The following is a 27,102-nucleotide window of genomic DNA, read 5'->3' as shown; positions in this document are numbered from 1 at the left end:
CCATACTGAAAGCCCAGGATCCCACACTGGAATCCAAAGATCCACACTGGAATCCCACGATCCGCACTGGACTACACATTATAATGCCAGCATCCAGATTGCAATCTTAGGATCCACACTGGAGTTCCAGGATACATACTTAAGTCCCAGGATCCACATTGGGATTCCAGGGTGTACAATGGATTCCCAGGATTCATATCGCACTCCCAGTATCTACACTACAATCCGAGAAGTCCTGTGTTAGGACACATACTACATACCCAGAATCCATACTGGAATCCTAATATCCACACTGGAATCCTACGATCTACGCTACAATCTTAAAATCTACACTGAAATACCAGGATGCATACTGTAAAACCAAGATCCACACTTGAGACCCAGCATGCACACTGGAATCTCAGAATCCACATTAGCTTCCTAGGATCCATACTGAAATTCTATGATTCACACAGGAATCCCTGGATCCACACGGAAATCCTAGGATCCACAATGAAGTATCAGATTTCACACTGGAATCTCAGGTTCCGCACTCGAATACGAGCATCCCAGCAATCACACTGGTATCCCAACATCCACACTGAAATCCCAGAATCAGCACTGGAATACCAGGATTTACATTGGAACATATAGATCCACATTGGAAACCACCATCAACGCTACAATCTAGGGATCCATACTGGGATCTCAGGATCTTCTATGGAATCCCAGCATCTTCTATTTTATAAGATCCACACTCGAATATCAGTATCCACACTGAAATCTCAGGGTCCATAATGAAATCTCAGGATTTACACTGGAATACCAGGTTTTAAACTTGAACACAATGCACAGTGAGAAAATCGGGGTCCAAAACGCGACTAAATGCAATATCTCAGCTGGGTAACGGTTCCAGGAAATGATTTTGGCCATTCTAGATCGGAAAAAGGCTGCTGAATCGATTGGTGGTGGTCCCATTGACCGGAGACTTCGCCATGGCCACCTAGAGCCCTGGAATCATCCTGAGTTCCTTACAGCAAGTAGAATTAATGGAACTGAAAATAAACTGTCATGATTACGTTTTGCTGCGAAACCGCACACGAAAATATTCTTACATGGGGGATTTAGTGAAATGAATGATTGACCGTTATGGCTATTTTATGGTTCCGGAGCGAACCCGGAACATCCGTAAAATTAGAAATATTAAAAAAAATATATTCTGATAGTTCCTTTGTCTCTTGTTTGTTAGAAAGAAGTACTCTTACAATTCGTATTTTGTAATCTAAATGTTTGACCATTACAGCCATTTTATGGTTCCGGAACTAACCCGGAACATCCGAAAAAATGGAAATACTGAAAAAAAATATTTTCTGATAGTTCCTTTGTCTCTTGTTTGTTAGAAAGAAGTACTCTTACAATTCGTATTTAGTAATCTGAATGTTTGATCATTACGGCCATTTTATGGTTCCGGAACTAACCCGGAACATCTGTAAAATTTTCCATATTGAAAAAAAAAAGATTATTCATATGTTTCTTGTTGATTAAAATTAAGAATTCTAACATATTGGATTTAGTGATATAAATGTTTGATCACTTTGACCATCTTATGGTTCCGTAATTAACCCGGAACATCCGTAAAATTGAAAAAAATGTTCTGATAGTTTCTATGTTCCATGTTAGTTTTCTTAAATGTCGAAATAAGTTATATGAATGTTTGATAATTATGGTCATTTTATGATTCCTAAACTAACCCGGAACAACCGTAAATACTCCATATTTGAAAAAAAAAAATCTGATAGTTCAGGAAGAATGCTAAAAGAAATCTTTGAAAGAACTCCTGGAAGTATTCCTGGAATAATTCCTGAAGAAACTTCAGGAGAATCCCTGAAGGAACTCCTAGAAAAACAACTGGAGAAATCCATGAAGTAAAATCTCTGGAGGAACTTGAAGAAATCCTTTAAGGGATTCAAGGAAGAATTCCTGGAAGAACTCCTATGGGATCTCTAGCGGAACTCCTTAAGGAATCTCTTGTGAAACGCTTGGAGGAATCGCGGAAGAATTTCTTAAGGGACTCCTGGAGGAATTTCTTAAGGGACTACTGGAGTAATTCCCGAAGTAAATCCTAAAGGAAAATAACTCTGAAGGAATTCCCGAAGGAACCCCTGGAATACTTGGAGGAACTCCTGGAGGAATTTCCGAAGAACCTCCTGGAGGAATTCCTGAGCGAACTCCAGGAGGAATTCCTGAAGGAACTCCTAGAGAAATTCCTGAAAGAATTTCTGGAGATATTACTGAAGGAATTCCTAGACAAAATCATGGAAATACTCCTGGAGGAAACTCCAGAAGAAACTCTAGAAAAAAAAAACCTGAAGGAACTTCTGAGGGAATTTCTTGAGGAACTGGATGAATTCCTGAAAGAACTCTTGGAATAATTCCTGGAGGAGTTCCTTAAAGAACTCTTGGACGTATAACCGGAGGAACACCTGGAGGAATTCCTTAAAGAATTCTTGGTAAAATTCCTGAAGGAACTCCTGAAACCCTTTAGAAATCTCGTGGAGGAATTTCTGAATGCACTCTTAAAGAAATTCCTGAAGGATTATCCTGAAGGAGCTCCTGAAGTAATTCCTGAAGAAACTCCTGGAGGAATCCCATAAGGGTTTCCTAGTGGAACTCTTAAAGGAATTCCTGAAGGAATTTCTAGAACAATTCCTAAAAGCAGTGATGCATTTGAACGCGTTCAGTTTGCGTTCCAGTTCAATTTGTTGAACGGAGTGATCAAGTAGGCTTGCTCATTGTTCAGTTCAAAAATTTGAACACTAATGAGCAGAAAATTGAACGCAGATTGTTCTGACAGAATTCACGTCATCTTACCGTCATAAAGTTGTTTAGAAGGTGCTCAAAGTGAAATATAATATATTTATTTATAACTAAATTTGGTTTTACTATTGATTCAAGAAATATTTTCCTGATAAAATCCTAAATCTATGCTTTGATTACCATTGTAGTGAATTGCGATCTGAACGAGGTGTTCGAGAGCAGCAGTGGGCTCCGGCTCGGGAGTTCACTGTCTACTGCGTTCTCGAGCAAAATTTGAACTTGCTCCGTTCAGTTTTGGCTCGCGTTCAGTTCAAAATGCAACACTGCCTAAAAGAACTCCTGGAAAAATTCCCGAAAGAACCTCTGCAGAAATTCCTGAGAAATACTTGAAGAAACTCCAGTAGAAATTCCTGAAGCTACTACGGGAGGAATTCCTGAAAATAACCCTGAAGGAATTCCCGAAGGAACTCCTGCAGGAATATTTGGAGTAAAATTTGAAGGAATATCCGGAGGAATATTCCTGAAAGAACTCCTGGAAAAAATCCTGAAGAATTCCTGGAGGAATCCCTGGGAAACTTCCGGAGGAAATCCCGAAGGGTTTCCTACAGGAAGTCTTGGAGGAATTCTTGAAGGAACTCCCTGATGGAATGCGTGTAGGATGTCCTGAAGTAAATCATCGAATATTTCCTGAAAGATTTCCTGGAGTAAATCCTGAAGGAACTCCTGGAAAAATTCTTGAAGGAAATCATGGATGAATTCCTGGAGGAATTGTTGAAGGAAACCCTGGATGATTTCCTGAAAGATCTTCTGGAGGAATTCCTGAAGAAACTTCTGGAAGTATATTTGGAGGAATTCCTGGATAAATACCTGGACTAATCTCAGAAGAAACTCTTTCAGGAATTCTTGGAGGAACTACTGAAGGTATAACTGAAGGAACTCCGTGATGAATTCCTGGAGATACTCCCAAGTAACCATAAGCACTAATAATAAGCCCTTAATCAGAATCATAAATGCGTACATGCATTATAATAGCACCACAAATGCTTACACACCCTATAACAGCACTTCCGCTGCATAGAAACCCTATTACAGCATCATTAATGCTTCTAAGCCTGATGCATACGGGCATTAAATAAGCACTATGTTGGCTCTATATTCGCATACAGGGCCTGTTTAAATGCCATCCAGTGTTTTGACATATATACCACGTGCTTTGTGTTTACATATAGTGGTGAGAGGGAGTCAAACATAAGTCTTCTCACTACTACAATTGCAGCTTTTATGACGGGGAAAAGTGATGGTTTAAATTGGTCACTTTTCTTTCCAATACTATTCATCTTATGTGGGCGAAGGAGCAAAGGAGCAGAACTTCAACAACTCAACAATACAGGTGTCGCAGGTTCGAGACGCAAAATGAGGAATTTCATCATCATAAAACAAGGATCAATATGTGGCAATTTCAAGTCCTCAAAAGGATTAAAACCACCAAAATGAATAAGTCTGATACGGAGAAGTACTATCTCAATCATTTTATTACATTTTGCATACTATTCGAGGTTTCCATTTTCATTCATTTATTTATTTACCTCGTGTACCAGCTGCTTGGCCGCATACGCGAAAGCTCTCTGGCTGCGTACGCGAAAGCACAAAATATTCGCCCGAAAAACCTGGCGAAAACAACTGACGTTTCTCACGTGGTCTTATATCAGCACTAGTGATGCCGAGAAGCACGGTTATATCTTCGCATTATAATGGCACGCTATTTCGCCTTTTCTGGCATTATAATAGCATTATATGCGTATATAAAACTGACAAGCATCAAATGATTACCCTATATGCGCATATAATGCTGTTACCGTGCCGCATTATCGTGCTTACTGGTTACTTGGGCTCCTGGAAAGGCTCCTGAAGGTACTCTTGGAGAAATGTCTGAAGGAACTCCTGAAAGAATTTCTGGGGGAATTCCGGAAGAAAATCCTGGAGTAACTCCTGAAGGAATGCCTGAAGTAAATCCTTGAAGATTTTCTGATAGATTTCCTGGAGTAATTCCTGAAGGAACTCCTGGAAGAATTATCGAAGGAATTCATGGCGGAATTCCTGAAGGAGTTTTTGGAATCACAAAATCCACACTGGAATACCACACAGGAAACCTAGGATCCCTGCCAAAATCCATTGAAATCCTGCGTTTCATATTACAATCCCAGGATTCACATCGAACTCCTACAAAATCCCAGGACCTACACTGGAACCCCAGAATCCATACTCAAATCCCAAGATCAACACTTTAATTCCAACATTCACACTGTTATCAAATGATACAAACTGCAATACCAGAATCCAGATTGGAATTTCAGGATCCTCACTATAATCCCAAGAGCCACACTGAAATTACAGGGATTCTAACGAAAGGCAGAAACACGAAAGGCGGAATCACAAAAGGCGGAAACTCAAAAGGCAGACTAACTTAGACGTGTAACAAAAGGCGGAAAATAACATAAGGCATAATCTAAAAAGGCGGAATTGTTCAAAAACGATTTTAAAATGCTTACTTAAGCTTCCAAACGATAATTAGACTGAGCTATTAAGGTTCCTATTCATATCGACGTTTTCAAAATCTCTAAACGGACTTAGAATAACTTTTGAAAAACGGTGTTTTTTTAACAACTACCGAAAGCTAAACATTACATATATTTTGCAATTGGATTAAATGGACAAATTGATGTGAAGTTTTGCGAAAAAGTTACACGTCTTCTCAGTGAGAATCGAACTCACGACTCCCTGATCTCTTGGTGTTTTTTTTGTTTTTCAATTTATATGTAGGTATTAGCCACTATAACCAAGAAATATCTTCCCACACCAGGTTGATGTTAGGTGAAATATCCGTCGCCTGTTTCTATTTCTTTTATTTACTGTCGACTGTTTCAGCCTTAGGTTTGCGCTAAATTTTCGAGAAATCTAGCCAATTTTATTGCTTCTTCTTCTTGGCACTACGCCCCCACTGAGACACAGTCTGCTTCTCAGCTTGAGTTAAATGAGCACTTCCACCAAAGTCAAAGTTGTCACTTTCGCATTCTTATATAGTGTAATTCTACGTCACTAGCCCGAAAGACACTTGCTCGAAAATAACATTTGCCCGAATGATGGACATAGTCTATTCTTTGGAAAGAAATATCTAATACATTATCAGTGATTTTTCCTTCTTTTAATCATCGGCTATTCTTTCTGAACTTATCACCTTGAATATCTTTGGCGCCACGAGCAACTAAAGAGCCAGTTGATATTGATTCTTCTTTGAAACATATACCGTTTCGATTCATATTACGGACAGCTTTTAATTCCGGACACTCTTCTTTATATGGGAAACATTTTACACGAAATGTTTCAATTTTTGCCGTTTTAAAGTTCGTAATTTTGTAGCTCGGTTGATTAAGCTTTTTTCATCGATATCTATGAAAATTAACATTGCTCAACTGCATCACACGTTTGTTTAGTAGTTTAGCGAATTCAATTGATGATTTGATTTCTCGATTTACGGTTTTCATGAGCTGTCCGTAATTTGAATCAAAGCGTCCGGAATTCAAGGCAAAAGTAGCGTCCGGAATAAGAATCATGAAAAGTCTACACATTTGTATTTCTTTGAAACTATTAACGCTGCGAAATCGAAATCTTCGCTCACAATTTGAAAGCTAAGTGTTGTCAAGGCTCGATAATGCGGAAAAATCATACAAACTGATTTATTTTATATACTTTTTGATCAGTTTTACTCCACTGAGGCCTTAAGTGACCGTAATATGAATCAAAACGGTACTATTTTTTTCACCTTATATTGCTGCTAGTGGTATTCAAGCTGCTCATATTCGCGTTAAGGTGAAGATGAATCGAAGCCAAACCTCGAATTTTCAGGAGCACAAATCTGAAAAACCAAACATCCGTTTGAGCTGAAAACTTAATCGATTGGTCACTAGCTGGTGGTGACCAATCGATTAAGTTTTCAGCTCAAGCGGGTATTCAGTTCTCCAGATTTGTGCTCTTGAAAATTTGAGGCTTGGCTTCGATTCATCTTCACCTCAATGTTATGGCACAGAAAAACAGACGTAACAGCTAGAACAATTACTCATTTGAAACTTTGTCTCGCAAATGTTCGCATTGGCTCATGGAAACATCGAGTCATGGAACAGAAATGCTTTGGAGAGCTGCACAGAATACAAAACTATTAAGTCATACTCTTTACTCTACTTTACTTGTGAAACTCAAATTAGATTTGTGAACATGTGACATCATTCCTATCGTAGCAACACCATCCGGACAACTAGATCATTTGTTTAGTATGATATCATGAGTCGTTATAGAGTCATGGAACATCGACTCATGGAGATTTCACTGCAAAAGCAAATCACAGAATCACATAAGGCTAATTTAAATTAGGCGGACTTTTTGAACCAGCAGAGCAAACGGCCGGCCGTTTGCTCTGCTGGTTCAAAAAGTCCGCCTAATTTAAATTAGCCCTATGAGATTCTGCCATTCGAGACTCCGCCTTTCAAGATTCCGCCTTTCGAGATTCCGCCTTTCGAGATTCCGCCTTTCGTGATTCCGCCTTTTGTATGTAGTCGCCTTTTGTTAATTCTGCCTTTTGAAATTCCGCCTTATGTGTTTCCGCCTTTCGTGTTTCTGCCTAACGTAGGACACCCCACTGAAATTACAAGATCAACGCGTTAATCCTAAAATTTACACTGTTACCAAAAAATCCACACTGAAATACTAAAATCCAGGCTGGAATATCAGAGCCCACACTGTAATCCAAAGAACCACATTCAGAATCTACACGAGGATCCCAAGTATTAGACTGGAATACTAGGTTTCACATTGGAAGGATCAACACTGGAATACCAAGATCCACATTGTGACCCTACGATCCACATCACAGTTTCAGGATCCACTTTGAAATCATACGATCTACACTACAATTCTAGGATTTACACTATAATCGAGGGATCCACGCTAAAATACAGAACACCACGCTGGAGTTCTAGCATCCACACTGGTATCCCCAGATCCACATTTAAATCCTTCTATCCACCCTACAATCCCAGGATCTCAATTGAAATTCTACGTTCCAAACTACAATTCCAAGATCCACACTGTTATCAAAGAATCCAAACTGAAATACCAGGATTCAGGCTTAAGTTCCAGGATCCACATTGGATCCAAGGATCTACATTGAAACCCCTAGCTTCACTCTGAAATTGTACGATCCACATTACAATCCCCGGATCAACACTGAAATCCTACGATCTGCACTACGATCTCAAGATCCACACTGGCCTCAATATATCCACACTGAAATACAAGAATCCACACTAAAATGGTACGATCCACTCTACATTCCTAGATTCTATACTGAAATCAAAGGATCCACACTGAAATATCAGGATTTACACTGGGGATCCACAATTAAATTCTAGAATCCACACCGGTATCTCAGGATCCACACTGGCTCTTAGGATTTATTCTACAATCAATCAGGAATCTCTTATTTGGAAACCACTCTGATTGTAACATAAGACGAGCGTGGTGTGCTTACTGCGCAACCAAGTGGAAGAAATGTGAATTAGAAAAACCTGTCATCACACTGTCCTTGGGCTTTTTCACAACTTTGTCCATTATTGTGGAATTTCCTATTATTGCGATATAACAATCAAACCTTCATGGTCATGAAAGTTTATGGGGTCAATTTTGTAAATCGAGCAGATTCATGTGACTCGTCTTAGGTCACTGTCGATCAAATTAACCATGCGTATTTCAGATGTCACACACGTCGACTGTCATAGTAATCCAGTCACATAGAGTGACAACTGTCAAGAAACTCGAGTGACAGAGCCGAGACGAGCGAAGTTTTTGGTCGACAGTGACTCCAGTCGAGTCATTTTGATCGACTCAACTTATAAAATAGGCACCTATACCTATGGGTCTATTTTGTAAATCGAGCAGATTCATGTGACTCGTCTGTAATCAGTGTCGATTTAAGTAAGCAAGCATATTTCAGACGTCATCCTACAAGACATCCCTGAATTTATATCTTTATGGAATGTACATTATGATTAGTGTTATAATATAATCATTCCGCACAGAGTTGCGTAAAACCTCTTTTGCAATCTTGTAAAATGCTGTATTTAGTTAGTCACAACAGATTTTTTATTGAATCGTGTAATGAGTTATTACGCAACTCAAATAAGGTACGTAAAGAACTAGCATTGCGAAATAAATCATGAGGTAATAAACTCATAACATACAAAAAAAAAACATAAATATATATGGGTTCGCCAAGGATTGAATTCCGAGCAAGTAGAGAGTATCTCTCACTTATCGTGCTATGTAACAATCATGAGAGTCGGTTTATCGGCTTCTGCTACAGCTCTGATCAGATTGGGTGAATAACATTGCATTATGAAACCCATCTAAACAAGCTCTCAACCCGGGGATTGTTTGTCATGCCAGTCAAATGGAACACCAACCCCCAATGTTAAATAAAGGAGAAAATAGAGTTTTATCATCACTCTGTCATTGGAACTCTCTTTCTCTGCTGTTATTTATCAAGCATGTTACAACTTGCGAACATTGCCAATCATGGACAAATGGGACATTTTTCTTCGCTTGCTTCGATCCTGCTTCAAAATCAAATAAAGAACTAATTCTTCAATGAATGGCAGATACTGCTTCAAAATCCATAGAATAAAAGACGAATCAATATCAAGACTGTCTATCGAAACCTCTACAAAATATCTAGCCGCAGTAAAAATCCGGAAATTCGAAAATTGATTTTGAATGGACACCCTGCTTTTCTCACCTGAACCACCTTACGATATTATAACCCATGTGAGCTAATCGAATCTGAAAAGCTGTTGAACGACGACAATGAACTTTTGAGAACTAATTTTTTCACAATTGAAGTGATGTCGACTAAACGAAATGAAAGTAAATGTAGGAAAATGCAAAATTATATCGTTTAGGAAATCACAGTTCACCTCTCAACTTCGATTACATTTTTATCGATAGTAACGGGAATTCTAATTCATTTAATCTTGAGGACAGTTAGTCGTAAATTAAATATCGAATGTGCACTGTAAAAATCTAAATAGATTGAACTTACGGATACTTTGGAGAACCTTGATTATTTTATATATCTCTTTGAAGCATCGTTCTTTTTATCTAGTAGTATTTCTTGGATTTGTTTTTGTATTAAAGCAAGCGTGTGCTAGCATAAGGTCGTAAGTCGCACGATCGATTTCTCTTCATCGATCCTCTTTTCTGTGAATGAAGGTGACAAGATGCAAGCTATTCTGTTTATTTTTCACATAAGGATGTAAGATTGCATCGGTGCCAAGCGATGTGAAGTGAAAAAATGCTAACAAACCCGCACCTTGTCACCTTTGTTCATAGAAGAGATGATCGATGAAGAGAACTCGATCATGCGACTTACGCCCTTATTCTAGCACACGCTTGAAAGGATCTTTCTTGGCATTCCACGTCCCTGAGTGAATCAAGGAAGTGCCCAAGTAGTTCTTTACCTTACATTTACGAGTTGCATAATTTCTTCAGTATTAAATGAAATACTAGAATAGGAAAATCAACACTAATTTCAAACAAGATAAGGATCTGCCTGTTTAGGTCGTTTGTTACTTCTTGATGTTTGTTTTGCTCGAACTCCTACCGCAGTTGACCCGTGTATATCAAGAACAACCATTTCCTGTCCTCTCATTCAATGCATCTCATTTCACTATGTCAATTACGAATCACAAACTCCCCTAACAACAATCATTCTGTCCTGCTCGATGTGCGTTTCCTTATTCCAGCCAAAGAACCTCCACCACGATTTACCGATTCGCCCATTCCTACCGCATGTGCTCTTATGAAAAAGCTCATCGCCGAAGATTTCACAATCGTTGATGAGCCAACTTCCACTGCCACCACTCCTGCCATACCTCATGAAACAATTCCGTACAACATCCGGTGGGCCACTCATGCGACGGTGCCCATCGAACCGAAAGTAGCTTCCGAACAGGTCCCGTCCGGTAAAGTGAAAGCGTTGACCAAATTCTACGACTCCTTACGGGACACCAACAACAACTGCACGCAATCAGTTTCCGATAATCGACCGCGACTTTCGTCATCCACTCCGAGTCTGAATGACCATCTGGACAAACTCTCTCCACGCGAGGAACAGGAAATCGTCAACCAGCTGAAACAGTGGAGTGAATTCGGGTCGATGAGTGACGGAGTGGACGCCGCCGGAGGAATGTGTAACCTTCACAAAAGCAAATCATGCGAAGATTCGCTGCACACACTATCCGGCGAGGATTACGGCCGGTGCCAATATCTAGATGAAGTGTACGAAAAATTGGACGGCCAACAGCGACCAATCGCTCGCAGCGAAACCAATCTGAACCGGTACCACGTTATGGATTATGGCTGGAGCGGTCAGTTCCCACCGGATGGATTCATTCTGCGGAAGGTCAAATTGTGTCGGAAAAACTGCACCAACGTGGAAAACAATCGCATCAAACTCAGTCTGACGTATTACCCTTCCGCTGCAACAGCAGCCCGGAGTTGTCCGAATTTGAGGATCGAAAGCCCCCCATCGGCGGCACGGTTTCGACCTTTCAGTCCACGAACGGATCGAGTTCCGACCACGTTGCGGCAGCTCAAAAAGCAGCATAATTTGATTAGAATCCTAAAATCCATCAACCGGAAGTACTCATCCTCGCAGCACTCCACAGTGGATGGCAACGGAAACGGACCGGCGCCGGAGGAGAGTTGACAACTTCACGCCAGCTGCAGTCACAATAGTACGGGCGTTATTTTTACTCGCACGTGTTCATTAGGTTTTACGCTGACAAATTTGCGCACATTTTTTTCGCTTCAAATTACGAGTTATCGTTCAGGTGGTCTGAATAATGCAATTGCAGCCGCAGCTTTTGCCTCTAGTGTTATTCGTTTGCATAGTTTTGAATTCTTTGTTAAAGGTTTTTACGCTTTTTCGAAGGTAGAATAATACTGAGAGTTCTAGAACAGCATCTACGAAGATGGTTGGCGTTAAGTCAGAGTGGACCAAGTGACATTTTCCATATCTTGAGAAAACTAGGTTAGAAATTCTGAAAGCATCCAAGCTTCTGTCGAGAAGCTTCCAAGCTTCTGTCGAGAAGCTTCCAAGCTTCTGTCGAGAATCTTCCAAGCTTCTGTCGAGAAGTTTCCAGGCTTCTGTCGAGAAGCTTCCAAGCTTCTGTCGGGAAGCTTCCAAGCTTCTGTCGGGAAGCTTCCAAGCTTCTGTCGGGAAGCTTCCAACCTTCTGTCGGGAAGCTTCCAAGCTTCTTTCGAGAAGCTGCCAAGCTTTTGTCGGGAAGCTTCTAAGCCTCGATCTGGAAGCTTCCAAACTTCTGTCGAGAAGCTTCCAAGCTTCTGTCGGGAAGCTTCCACGCTTCTGTCGGGATGCTTCTAAGCTTCTGTCGAAAAGCTTCTAAGCTTCTGTCTGGAAGCTTCCAAGCTTCTGTTGGGAAGCTTCCAAGCTTCTGTCGGGAAGCTTCCAAGCTTCTGTCGGGATGCTTCCAAGCTTCTGTCGGGAAGCTTCCAAGCTTCTATCGGGAAGCTTCCAAGCTTCTGTCGGGAAGCTTCCAAGCTTCTGTCGGGATGCTTCCAAGCTTCTGTCGGGAAGCTTCCAAGCTTCTATCGGGAAGCTTCTAAGCTTCTGTCGGGAAGTTTCCAAGCTTCTGTCGGGAAGCTTCCAAGCTTCTGTCGGGAAGCTTCCAAGTTTCTGTCGGGATGCTTCCAAGCTTCTGTCGGGAAGCTTCCAAGCTTCTATCGGGAAGCTTCCAAGCTTCTGTCGGGAAGCTTCCACGCTTCTGTCGGGATGCTTCTAAGCTTTTGTCGAGAAGCTTCTAAGCTTCTGTCTGGAAGCTTCCAAGCTTCTGTTGGGAAGCTTCCAAGCTTCTGTCGGGAAGCTTCCAAGCTTCTGTCGGGATGCTTCCAAGCTTCTGTCGGGAAGCTTCCAGGCTTCTGTCGGGAAGCTTCCAAGCTTCTGTCGGGAAGCTTCCAAGCTTCTGTTAGGAAGCTTCCAAGCTTCTATCGGGAAGCTTCCAAGCTTCTGCCGAGAAACTCCAAAGCTTTTGTTTAGAAGCTTCAAAGCTTCTGTCGGGAAGCTTCCAAGCTTCTGTCAGGAAGCTTTCACGCTTCTGTCGAGAAACTCCAAAGCTTCTGTCGGGAAGCTTCCAAGTTTTTATCGGGAATCTTCCAAGCTTCTGTCGGGAAGCTGCATTGAGATGTTTCGTGCTCGTGATCTATATTAGGTTTCGATTTTATTTCGATTCGATTTCGATTCAATTTCGATTCGTTTTCGATTCAATTTCGATTCGATTTCGATTCGATTTCGATTCGATTTCGATTCGATTTCGATTTGATTAAGATTAGATTTCGATACGATTTCGATTCTATTTCCATTCGATTTCGATTTCATTTTTTTTTTTTTTTTGAACATCGTTGAGTCCTAATAAATGGTTTGCCTTTAGTTGTACAGATGTCAATCAAATTACTAAACAAATATCAGTAGAATGCTGAAATACTTTCGTCAAATTACTTTTGCATCAATTTAGCCGGTTTAAAACCGGATAACGCAATTTAATCTATTAACTATTGATTGGAGAATACTTTATATTTTAATAATAAATCATAATAGGAAAAGCATTGATACAATGAGCCGTGCAATCTAGAAGCAATTTATTCATCCCTAGAAAACTCTGCAGAACACATTGTAGCCATCAATTTACCCTTCAGGACGACGAACGACATGGTCAGAACCTTCATCAGTCCCTTTCGCCCATCGAAATGTTGCATTTGTAAACCCACTTCGTTATCAGATTGCCATAATTCACACCGCGCAATGCTGCATGTCACCGCCGGAGCTGCACACTCTGCCATGCACCTACCTATAGTGGAAGTCACGCTATCGTCGTTCCACGAGTTTTGCGGAGATACCTATGCCAATGCACAGCGATATCGATCGCAATTGTAAACGCGTCAAGCGGGTGTCACTCGCCAGGTGTAATATTGATTCCCGTAGGGTACTGCGATAGAGTGGTTCGGTCCGTGATAAATTGACTTTGTGTAGAAAGGTTGTAATGATTTGGTGTACCTAGTAGTATGCGGTTTGCCCACTCTGTTCGGTAGTTGGCAGTCGGTAATTTGATGCATGCGTTTATCCCAATTAGGTTAGGTAGTTTGGATTGATGTTTCAAAGTAGTTCCTTATCTAAGTATGTTGGTTTTTGGCCGTTGGGAATAAATTGAAACGAATTTTAAATGGGTCATATCTCTTCTATCTACGCAAAATTTCAAACGGACCGGGTCGATAGGTGGCAGACGAATGTCCGAACGAGACATGACACGCATAGGCACCAGCGATCCCAGTAAACCTCCGATACCTTCACCATCTGGACAGCCACCACTCCCCAACAGCAAGTCGGTCCCCGCCCTGCACCACGTGGGCAACATTGGTAAGATGCTCCTGGCAGACAGACAGACCACTCCACATTGGGATTTTGTTTGTGATGAATTTTTGTTTTATATGTTGTTTTGTAAAACTCATACTCATAACTGCAAGATTAAGCTTAAGAGCACCAGACATCACAAAAGCACGTTTGCCAATCTATCATTATTTTACCATGCAAACTAATTGTACAAATACATGCACCATGCTCAAACATTTTCCCAGATTGATAGGAAGCTATTCAACTTGACCTGTAATTTATCTTTAACGTGTATTTTTCCACCATAGGATCTACAGCCAACAAGTCCCGCAGTATCCACAACCTGGCCGGGGGAACCAGTCAAGACCAAGGATTCTATCAAAACCTTAGCGTCTATCGTGCTCAAAATCAGAGTCATCCAAATCTGGGAGAACGGTTCGTACATTTCCCTTTATCATTGAGCCACAGTACTGATCCAAAGATGTTCCTTTTCAGACCTCCAATGCCTCTACAGACATCACTGAACTCCCCGGGCGCTTCTGTAAGCAGTGGCAGCAGTAGCCACCAGCAACAGCAAGCCCAGCAGCAACCTATCTTAAGCCGTCCAGCATCTGCCTATTTCAATAGCAATAATAGCTCCAACATCAACCCCAGTAACCTACTACTAACCACACAAACCGGCTCAATGGCCTACGGAATGCCATCATCACAACAGCAGCATCCTCAACTGAGTGGCAACATCTCCCATCCGAATCTTGCGGCAGCTACATCCGGTCCAGGTCCAAATAGGCTGCAAAAGCTCCCACCACAGCAGACGATGATGGGCAACAACTTTGTTCGGGACTCCCAAGGGCAGCAAAGTCTCCGGCTCAACCAGATGATGGCCCCATCGATGCCAAATATCGCACATTCCTTCCAGCATCAGCAGCAGCAACAACAGCCGGGACCACATCAACATCCACAGCATCATCCGGGTGGTATTTCTGCCAGCCAGAGCATGCAGAACGTGAACATGATCGCCGGTGGTCCTGGAGGAGCTGGAGGTTTCGGCTACCAAAACGGTAGTCCCATGATGTCCCCTCAGCTCTACCCGAATGAGCAACAGCAGCATGCCTCGCTACTTCGTGGCCAAGCGAAGCTAGCAGAGATGAATGAGCTTATCAAACGACGCAACCAAGCTGTGCCCCCATCACAACAGCAGCAGCAACAGCGTCTCCAAAACGTCGATTCTTCAATGATGCCATCTCCCTCCATGCCGCAGCAACAGCAGCAGCAACAACCGCAGCATCCCGGATTCAGCGGTGCTAGTCCTCATCCCAGTACTCCACTGAGCTCACACAAACAGCTTCCCCCGACGACTGCCCCCAAACCTCAGCTTCGTCCCGGAATGCCCTCGGACCAGGATCAACCTCCACTTCCCCCCTCTGCAACTCATCCTCTCTTCAAAACCACCCCGGGCAGCTCCACTGCGTACAGTTCGTCCGAGCCGCCCAAGGTCGGATTCTACCCTTCGCAAGTGCCACCACAAAACAAGAACGTTATGTCTGGAACCAATCCTTGGGAGCGCGAAGAAAAAGAAAAGGAAACCGAACTTCGTCGCGAACACATCCGCGCTTGGCGTGATCAACAGATCGCTGATCTACAATCCTTGCCCCAAAGAACCCCTCAACAAGATGATCTTCTTCGCACTCTCATGCTAGAACGTGACTTTGAACGGCGTGCCATGGAGGAAGATCAGGACTTCGATAATGATACCTCCCCATACGGAAAGGATCCCTCCGTCCATGAGGTTCTACGACTTGCCCAAAACCAGAACACCGTCTCAGCGCCTCTGACCAAAATGAAGCAAGTCGACATCAAAATGCCTTCGGTCCAAAACTCCGAAACCTCGTCCGAAACGAACGATCAATCTCCGACATCCGTCGCCAACACGATCGCCAGCTTCCAACAGCAGGTCGCCTCCGCCAGTTCGGCCATTCAGCCGAAAAGCATTCTCAAACACAACAGCAGCACTCCATCGTCCCCTTCGAAGAACGCCGCCAAATCAGCCAGCTTCGTCCACCACGACAAGCAGTTCAACCTGAGCGAAATAACCATGAACAACACCAACGCAAACCAACTCATGTCCCAGATGGCAGTCGATATGAGCCAGCTCAACATTGCCGATCGCGTTGACGAAGAACTAAACGATCATCAATCCAACATGAACGGCTATCTCCAAGAACCCACCGCACAAACCACCAACTCTTCCTCTGTTGCCCCTCCACCACCCCCACCGGAACGCAACAGCTCCTACATGATCATGCAGCAGCAGAAAATACGCGGCAGCGCTACAAAGCTGACCTTCAACAGTAATCTAATCACCACCGCCGAACACCCACCTCAACAGCAGCAGCAGCAACAAAATCTCCTAAACAACAACCCCAACCCCAATGCTAGCAACACCCTGCCCCGGTACGGCAGCAACTTGTCCTCAACAACCCCCTCAGCAACGCCACCCACTTCCACCGCCAGCAGTAACATGCTGAACAACAACGCAGCCTACAATGCTGCCGCGGCCGCTGCCGCCTTCCGCGACAACAAGCGGGTTTCGTTTCACGATGAGGACGCAATGGCTGCCGCTGCCGCTGCAGCCGCCAACGCGATGAACAACAACGGAAGCACCCCCGGGGGTCATAACGGGCCCATGATGGGCAGTAGTTATACCGAGGCGGGACACCTGATCGGAAGCAGCGGGGAACAGGGCGGCGAACTGGGCACGATCATGGAGCGACCGGATCCGGATGTAAGTAGACTAAGTTGTATACACATTCGATAGGGAGAGGAGGGTTCTAAAAAAATAGTTTCTTATGTTCGTTACCAACAATTTATATTAACCTTCATCCGGGCCACATACTTTTCACATGTTGAAAACACACTTATATCTGCATAACTTTTTGTTTCTTGGTGGATGTTGTTGAAAGTTTCAAAGCTTCAAGTTCAAGTAGTTCCGGAGTTATTGCGGATTATCTTGTGAAAAGTAGCCGTATTATAATTTCAACGGATATTTGAAGATCCCGTTGTATTAGTAGAATCTGGCGGTAACAAATTTGAATGCCAATACATCCACTAGATGGACCTGTCCATACTCGCAATACAGTCCCATTAGGAAAATCATCATGTCGAGAAAAACGCATCTGAATATCATAGAAAAAGTTTTCGTAACGCCGCAGCTGGGAGCAGTAAAATCAATCCCATCAGATTACACATTACACAGCGTAACAAAAACAACATTTTTGCGTGTCTCAAGAATTAAATTATGTGTCTCTAGTAGATTTGAGGTCGCTGAATCTGATGCCGTTCTCAGAAATGTCCCTGCACGTCACAATAAAAATTATAGGTCAAAAGAATATCCAGTGATATCTACAGAAAAATGCTTGCAATTGTCTCTGAAAGATTTTCTAACAGAATTTCTGTTGAAATTACTTCAAGATTCTATATGAGTATTTCTATAGAAATTCAAAAAAAATTTCGTATACAATTCTTACGGCATTTATGTGGGAATTTCTGTAGAACCTCTAGGAGAAGACCTTAAGACAATTTCTAGAGAAGTTTCTCGCTGAGTTCGTGAAGAAAATTCTGTGGAGATTCAGTATTTAAGGGGACACGGGAGACCGTGTTATTTTCCCTATCTTTCGTCTCACTCTAACAATCATCATCAAAACTTTGTGGAAGCAAATCTCGAGTTTAAGTGAACCGATGAAGCTGGAAATTTATTGGGTTGTGCACTACATATATAGAATCATAGTGATACATTTTCGCATCGATATATGGAGTGGTTCTTGGGATTTGCTTCTTGAAATGGATAGGGTGATTATGATGACGTCCCGTGCGGTCTTAACCGGAGAAGGAACGAACCACCCTTCACGTGGTGCTCACACAACTTACCCAGACAAGTGACAGTTCGCAAGTGCCAGAAAGTATATGGTTAATGCACCAGACCGCTTGCTGCGATCAATTATATTGCCACTTCCCAACACAGTGCAATCTATGCCTCACATTCTCCCTCTGCTCCAAAGAAATTAAAGTTAGTTTTCAATTAATAATAAACAAACAAACAAAAAATGTTACAAACAATGACAATCTGCTTTTTAGAGCTGGTTATCCCTAATCACTGTACACTATGCAAACTTGTCTAGCGTTGCACATTTTTGGCAAGCTGTAGCTCAATAACTCCGTGAATCATCCCACGTAACTCGTAAATGCCCTAATTATTTTTTCATAGGCAATTATATTGAATTTTTATTTTGTTCTACAATTTTCTTCTTAGATTTTTTTATATATTTATTTATTTTTTAAGCATCGAAATTTTACTTATCAAGATGTACTCCGCTTTGGATTAATAGCTCTATTTTTTGCTCAATATTCTGTCCTACAGGCTGGCTATACTTCCATGTTTACTGTTTTGTAATTTGTTTATTACGTGACGTAATGCATTTACAATAAAGTCGTCGAATTTTATTCAATGTGTACAAATAATATTACAGACTTTTCTAGTAAACAGGATATATAAAATCTCTCATACCGTCAGTGGACAATAATTTTTGCATAACAGAGTGTAATCGGCATGTAACAAAATAAAAAAAAAACTACTACAAAAGCTTATTTTGCTTCACATATTTTCAAATCATTACATATTTACATCATATTCTAATTTGACAGTTACACACAGTGACGCGAAATGATAATCTTTGTTTCATTTTCCTTTCCCGGATTTTGCCGGAATTCATCTTTCTCTATGGCGAGCAGAAACAACAATATTTTGTCAACACAGTATTTCTTCTTCTTCTTCTTGGCATTACGTCCCAACTGGGAAAAAGCCTGCTTCTCAGATTAGTGTTCTAATGAGCACTCCCACAGTTATTAACTGAGAGCTTTCTTTGCCGATTGACCATTTTTGCATGTGTATATTGTGTGGCAGGTACGAAGATACTCTATGCCCTGGGAATCGAGAAAATTTCATTTACGAAAAGATCCTCGACTAGCGGGATTCGAACCCACGACCCTCAGCATGGTCATGCTGAATAGCTGCGCGTTTACCGCTACGGCTATCTGGGCCCCAACACAGTATTTGCTCAAAGCAAAATGACAAAAATGTAAATTTCTGACATTTATTCAGCGCGATGTTTCCGAAGTTCATCTTTTTTCCACGACACAAACCGAAATATTCGAAAATTATCATTTCTCGCTAGCGGAAATCAGAGCTCATTTTTACTAAAGGCAATACCAAGCTGTACTGTACAGAATCTGATATTTATTTTTTTGTTAACGGATATTTCCGGGACACGGTTTTGTGCGACACTGAATTAACATCGTTATGGCACTTATTTCCTTGTACTCTCATGATAGTCATCAACCGACAGAATATATGAAAGTGCCATCCGATTGCATATTAAACATCTTAGTAGGCTTGGTAAAACGTCAACGCCTCACTCATCCAGTAACGTCAGACCAGAATGGGAAGTTTATCGTGGAACTGTCACTTGCCAGCAATGATTGTTCTCAATTAGTTACCATTGCTGGGGTTTGGCATCCCCCAGAACGAACAACATACTGCACGCTTCCGTAATGTCATTTGCATATAGTAAAACAACAGATTTGTCCATTCTCGCTTTTCGTCAGCGGACATTGCCAGGGTTCCTCTTCTACTCTACTAGCAAACAACACACTGCGACTTTCTTTCTGACATTTGCGCAAAGCAAAACAACAGAATCGCCTATTTTTGCTTATCGTTAGCGGACATTGCCAGAGCTCCTCATTCCTGTGGCATCCTAAGATGTATGAGTGAGGGTATTAGAGAGTTGGAATTGGAAGATGGAACAACATAGATGGACGCAGAGATTTGTCCGGTATTTAAGTGTGTTTCTTGGTGTAAATTGTTATGAAAAACAGATGTTGTGTATCGTAGTGCTGCAGGATATCACATTGGCGATCCTGCCATGTAAATAGAAAAGTAGTTTCGATGGAGTATCGAGGGAAAATTAAAGGTTTTGGTTCGGAAGGCAAAGGAGAAGCAGCGGATTTTCCTTCCAGCTGTGAGTATGGTGACTGCAACAGACCATTATAAAATGAGTGAATATTCATTTGTCATGGTTGCCAGAAATTAAGGAATACTAGGAGATGATGACTTGCGTAGAGTTTAGCTCATTGCCAAGCGTCATGGTGAGTTTTGAAGCAGATGAAGCCCTAGGTTATTGTATGTATTGAGTCGAGTTTAGCTCATGGCCAATACCAAAAATAAACAAACGAGAGACTTGCGCAGAGTTTAAGCTCATTGCCAAGAGTTTTGAAAGTTGAGTCGGGCAAAGCCCATGACCAACGTAATGTATTGCGCCGAGTTTAGCTCATGGCCAATACGGTGAAGCATACGAAGTGATTAGCTGTGTAGAGTTTGAACAATATAGGAAAGTTGAATCGGGTTAAGCCCATGGTCAGCAAAACTGAATGGAAGTAGGAAACGGTCAATTATGTTTGGCTGGGTCAACAGCAATAAAAAGATTATCTTACGCAAAATCCGAATGAAATTGGAATGCCTTTGACTTATATATAATTTATTGATTTTAAGTTTGTCGAGCGTTTTAGTAAATATAGATGATTGAAAATCTGGTTATCTGCCTGCACTGCTAAAGCTCAGCAATTCAAATCCACGAAAGCCGAAAGAGATGAATTCATCGTTTGAGTGGTGTTCATCTTTCAAGCGTTTAGATGTGTGCGTGTATTTTTTAGACAGCGTGACAATTTTTTTTACGTATAACAATGTTCCGGCAGTGATGTTATTGAAAGGGTTTGATTCATTAATAGTCACTTCAATAGTCACGCTCAGGGATTGAATCCTGAGAAAATTGAGAGAATCTCTCACGTATCGCTCTCTGTAACTATCATAACATGCTGCACATTATGAGAGACTGTTTATCGTATACTGCTACAAGTTTGATCAGATTGGGGGGATAGTAGTGCATGATAAAACCTCTCTAAACATGCTCCAAGCCTGGGGGACACTGTTGTTATTGGAAGTTCGTGGATTGTTTATCGTGCCAGTAAAGAAAAACACCTATCCCCAACGGTAAACAAGCGAGAAAAATGGATTTTATCATCGCTCTCTCGTTGGGGCTCTCGCTCGCTGCTTCCATTTATCAGACTTGTTACACCTTGCGATACAATGACGATCGTGGACCGCAACAGATGGGATGTTTTTCTTTGCTTGCTTTGATCGTGCTTCATTCTCAAATGAGAGCGAATTCTGCAACGCCTGGTCACGCTGCTTTTCTTTAACACACATGTTAGCAAACTTCGCTTTACGTACAGCATCATCGCGGTGCTTGATTTGTTTTATTAACAAGACATGCTTACCGTCATGGCACGACATTTTTGTGGAGAGCAAATTGACTGATCAACGTTCACAATGTTGGAGAATAGGAACACATTTTGAAGAGATGATGATTTGATTTTTAGATGGAAACCTGTTTTTTATATTGCTAGTTGCTCAATTGTGACTTTCAAAATAAAAAGTTTAAAGAAGGCATAGTTGGGCGTACGGTCCGGTCTCTTTAAAACATTGGATTGTGTACCTTAATCTGAACAAGGATCACCGAATTCCAATATATGTGTGTCTGTTATGATAAGGATTTCAATCAAGAGGATTTTTCTCGTAATTTAGAAGCATCTAGTGTATTTCAACCAGGATAAGATATAACATATATAGCTCTTATGTTAAGGCTGATTATATTATTTTTTCCAAAGCGTTTTATTTCATTTTTGAGTTAGTTGCGAAATCAGTGCAACAAGCAGAAACAAAAATTAATTTATCGGCTCGGCTTGACATTTTAGGATTTTCGAACCTTATTAAAGGACTAGTATAGGTAGTTAACCGTGGGTAGAGAGTGCACTGCTTCATTGGTGCCACAGGCTGTAAACTAGGGTCACACTTTAGTTACAAAGGCAAAGAGTTTATTTTTATTGTGATAGGAGAAACAGTATAGTGAAGCTTTGGTTGAAGACGTTTTCAGAAAACAATGGATGCAGAAAATGTGTTCTTCACCGCAGGGAATCGAAGTAGGTGTATTTGACATCCTTCATGTTTATATTGGTTCACTTATGCTCTTACACTATTTGCATGATAAAAAAAATGATCAACTATAGTAATGTTTAAGGGTTACAGGAATGATTGAAACATTTTCCGAAAAGGGAGGATGTGGCATCCTAAGATGTATGAGTGAGGGTATTAGAGAGTTGGAATTGGAAGATGGAACAACATAGATGGACGCAGAGATTTGTCCGGTATTTAAGTGTGTTTCTTGGTGTAAATTGTTATGAAAAACAGATAATGTGTATCGTAGTGCTGCAGGATATCACAATTCCTACTGGCAAACAACACGCTGCAAGCTATTTTTCTGATATTTGCATTGAGCAAATCAACAGAGTCTTCAACTTTAACTTCTCGTCAGTGGACATTGCCAGGGTTTCTCTTTCATCCTGACAAACAACACACTGTAAGCTTCCTTTCTGACATTTGCTAGAAGCAAAACAGCAGAATCAAAAATTTTAGCTTCTTATCAGCGGACATGGCCAGGGCTCCTCGTTCCTCCTGGCAAACAACACACCGTAAGCTATTTTTCAGATATTTAGATTGAGCAAATCAACAGAATCGACAATCTTAGCTTCTCGTCAGTGGACATTGTCAGTGCTCTGCCAAACACACTGTAAGCTATCGTTCTGACATTTGCTTGAGCAAAACAACAGAATCGAATGCAATTTGTTTTTTTTTTTCATGCTGCTGTTTTCACCGACAAACAAACAAACGTTCTTTATACCAACTCACTGTAGATGTAGATTTTCCGCTCGGCTTCCACACAAGAACGCCAATATTCTTCTTTCCACGAACATCAATCAGCTGCAGATACTATCAGCTATCACTTTCATCGAGCACCAAGACGTACCTTCCAGATTCACCAGTATGGGCTTCTTTTATAAAAAAAATACTTCTTGCATGCACGCTGCAGGGTGATTCCTCCTGTAAAAAAAAAATAATGCCAGGTAACTTTTCCGCAAAATAGCGTAAATCTGGCTGGATCGCCAATGTGGAGATTCAGTATTTAACCGGAGAAGGAATCACCCTTCAAGTGATGCTCACACAACTTACCCAGACAAGTGACAGTTCGCAAGTGCCAGAAAGTATATGGTTAATGCACCAGACCGCTTGCTGCGATCAATTATATTGCCACTTCCCAACACAGTGCAATCTATGCCTCACATCTTCAAGATAACCGTATCGAAATTTTTGTTGGATTTTTGGGTTTGAACAGAATGCATTTGCTAACGGCTTACTGGTATTCTTCCATCTCGACCGGAATCTCACTGACAAGTACTCAAGTGAGCAGATGTAAACATAATACTTTACTAAAGAGAAACTGGCCAAGATTTGATTAATTTCAGTCAAGTATGAAAAATTTTACGCAAGTTAGAAAGTATCGCTATAACTAAGGACTCACCTTTAGCTCCGCATTGAAATCGAATGTTGGTTATTTCTACAGTAGTTATGTTTTGCATGATCATACTTACATAACCGTCGACTCATGGATATATCGAGTAAAGGAACAGAGATTTTTAAGGTGAAGGTGAATCAAAGCCAAAGCTCAAATTTTCAAGAGCACGGATCTGGTGAACCAAACATTCGATTGAGCTGAAAACTTAATCGATTGGTCACTAGCTGGTGATGACCAATCGATTAAGTTTTCAGCTCAAACGGATGTTTGGTTTTCCAGATCCGTGCTCTTGAAAATTTGAACTTTGGCTTCGATTCATCTTCACCTTAAATCTGATTAAAGGGACCATCGTAGTAAAAAAATAACTGATTGCATCAATAACAGTCAACTAATTTTCGTATCGATCCTCTTCTTGTAACCCACAGCGCTTCATCGACGAGACCATGCCGGCAATGTTGCACACCCCGACCACTCCGGAAACAGAAGGCTGGAACATGCAGCTTCAAATCACCCCGGGCGTAATCGGCGCTCAAGAAGTCTATCGGTAAGCGACACTCATCTGTGCTTTTAAAACAATTGTAGGAATCTAAACGATTTTTTTCCATCTATTTAGTGACCCACGCACCCGTCGGCTGGCCGAGCAACAGCAGAAGCAAAAGTCGGAACCCGTCCCGGAGAAGCTTTCGTTCAAGGAGAAGATGAAGATGTTCGCACTGGAGTCGGGCGAGAATAATACACCGAAGGATAAGTTGAAGATTTCGCGCGCCCAGCGGGATATTGACGCCGTACATTGAGGACCCACCCCCATACTCTTAAAACATATATAAACTACCTAGTAGCAGTCATTTGCCTTCTTCATGCCTTTCTCCCCCCGGTCCACAGGGCAAAAGCTCACTCTGAGTCATTAGAGCAGTGTATAAGCGTTTCCCAAGATCAGTGCACTGCGGCACATAACGAATCGGTATTCAGTGGGAAGTATTAGAATCTACGAAGTATGACGCAGGACGAGACTAGCTTCCTCTTTTCATTTGGTGATTGTTTTCTGTTATTTTTTTATATTTGACGAGAGACAGCAAAGGTTTTCTAAAACATTGGTTTTAATTACCGCTAAGCGAAAAGGACGAACGAACGAGGTGTGGTTTGTGTATAAATTTAGATAAATTGAAAACGTTTTGGTAGTTTTTGTTGTTACTTCTTTAGAGGTGTATAAAGAAAAGGTTAAACTACTATTAAAATGAACAGACAAAATAAAACAACTTCTACATTAATGTAATGTAAAACGTTATGAAGGAAAGCAGCAAATACAAATCCTACTGTAATTGTATAACGCATTGAAGTGAACCCTCTAAATAAGCTAACTAACATATTATAAAGAAGTTAAGCGAGATGATAAAATTTCACACACATACTCTAGAGAAACCCATTGGACCAAAAACGAAGAGAGAAATATTTTCATTTTTATAAACATCTTTTACGCCAGAAATGACATTTAAAGTCGCGTGTTAGATTAGGAGAATGCGTATTTTAAAAAGAGCATAACCAATCCAGAAGAAAATTCGAGAAGTATTTAGGGCAAGTAGTCTGGACCTTATAGCACTTCCCAGCTGATTAAATTGCTGAACGTGTTTTGGGTTAGCGAACTGAAGTTAAAACGGAGTGGAACAATTTGAGGTAGAACCCGATTTTTTCTGATGTTACAGAAGCGATTCGTATCGAACTCCTATATTTGCATAGAGTGTTAGCTATTTTTTATACTATTCAACATAAGTGACCTACAAAAACAAAACTGCATATTCCCTCCCCTTTTGGATAGAAAGTTATTAGCGTTGCCCCCTCCAAGTGGGGTGATCGGTCAATTTATGCCTCCAATGTTAGCAGCTGGATTAAAAAAACTAAAATTTTAATAGCAAAACGTGAAACTGGTATTGAAGTGTCACCTAATGAAATATACGATAACGATTTGATAGATGTGTACTTTTTACTATTAATAATTGTAAAAAAAAACAAAGGAATTCAAACTTGTTACAAAACCTGTTTTTCCAATAATTATGCATTTTATCGCTGAGATGATACATACAAATGTCGTAGTTTAGTATGTTAGGAAATATGAATGAAATATAAAAGTATTTAAGTGAGATCGCTGTTTAGTGAAACATCTAACAAAACAACCCTAGGAATTAAATAATTTTAATAATCATAAATTAAAAACACTAGAAAGATTGTATGAAATGAGATAACCATCATGAACAGTGAAACAACTTATATAGGCAGGGAGATACACCGGAATGTTTAGGGAAAATGCGATTTTATTTGTTAAAATGTATTTTTTTAATGTATATCATAGATATCCTTAATGAAACACCTTTGATATGAAATATTATATTCAAGTCCGTCTAATATCCTCAACAGCAGATAAATAGAACAATACAATTGAGCTCCTCATTTTTTCAAATCATGGAGATTAATGAATTACTGATGAAATTACATAAAACCCAAAATCAAATTATTGCACCCCACAAGCAAAATATTCCAGCACCAATTTTTCAAATTCCCACGACACACTTTTTAACGCAGCTAAATAGAACAAAAAAGTATTTCAAGCAAGCAACATAACAGAACAGCAACACATTTATCTCAGCGTAGTAGCGTTATCATTATTATACATATAAAGTAGTAAACGAAGAGAGAAAACTCATAAAGGAGTAGGTTTTAGAATATAACAGATAGTTACATGCAAAACTCTAACAAGAACACACAAAGACACACTCCGCCACATACACCACCCTTTCACTTCAATGAGATCAAATGCATTAAAACATGTAAATGTTAAATTATATCCACATTTTTTTTTTTAAATAACGAGAAATTTCCCTACAATTCCCATGAATAAAATGTGGTCAAATTGCCACAAGCCTTTGCTTTTACGAACACTTGGTTTTCCCTTTGAATCGCAACTGGAAGCCATCTATCCGTCGGTCGTGATAATCAATTATCGTGCATTACCCTATGACGGTAGTTTCTCTAGTCACCGCCAGAGGCTGGGGGTGCGTAAGTGTACACCTGCGGTTTGCCTTGTGGACGTAAAGAGGGCCAAGGCGCATTTGTTTTGGCCGTTTTTCCCAAGCTGATGGCTCTATGATGTTGTGTCGTCAAAATGTTTTTAAGGTGAAGATAAAACGAACCCATACGACGAATTTTCAAGAGCACAAATGTGAGCAAATGAGAAGCAAAAAGCGCTCCGGCCCAGAATTTGACTGATTGGTTTTCAACAGC

The 27,102-nt window shown here is 40.9% G+C and overlaps 1 protein-coding gene across 13 annotated transcripts in view; it reads left to right on the top strand.

Annotated features, from left to right (window-relative positions):
- LOC5564681 (afadin) overlaps positions 1-26,663 on the top strand; it is a 331,635-nt gene extending 304,972 nt beyond the window's left edge. For 10 of the 13 annotated variants that reach the window (XM_021837293.1, XM_021837291.1, XM_021837290.1 and 7 more), the window contains 5 exons: positions 14,195-14,335; positions 14,617-14,743; positions 14,804-17,093; positions 24,255-24,373; positions 24,443-26,491. In XM_021837293.1, coding sequence (XP_021692985.1) covers positions 14,195-14,335; positions 14,617-14,743; positions 14,804-17,093; positions 24,255-24,373; positions 24,443-24,623 — 2,858 coding nt within the window. In that variant the 3' untranslated portion in view covers positions 24,624-26,491. Of the gene's footprint in view, positions 1-10,646; positions 11,640-14,194; positions 14,336-14,616; positions 14,744-14,803; positions 17,094-24,254; positions 24,374-24,442 lie in introns of those variants that run through there. The other 3 variants (XM_021837294.1, XM_021837296.1, XM_021837297.1) reach the window with 3 other exon arrangements.
- Positions 26,664-27,102: the final 439 nt, after the last annotated feature.

Source organism: Aedes aegypti, chromosome 1 (assembly GCF_002204515.2).
Source record: "Aedes aegypti strain LVP_AGWG chromosome 1, AaegL5.0 Primary Assembly, whole genome shotgun sequence".
NCBI classification, from domain to species: Eukaryota; Metazoa; Arthropoda; class Insecta; order Diptera; family Culicidae; genus Aedes; species Aedes aegypti.
The sequence above is the reverse complement of the archived record's forward strand: the minus strand, read 5'-3'. Positions and strand labels throughout refer to the sequence as shown.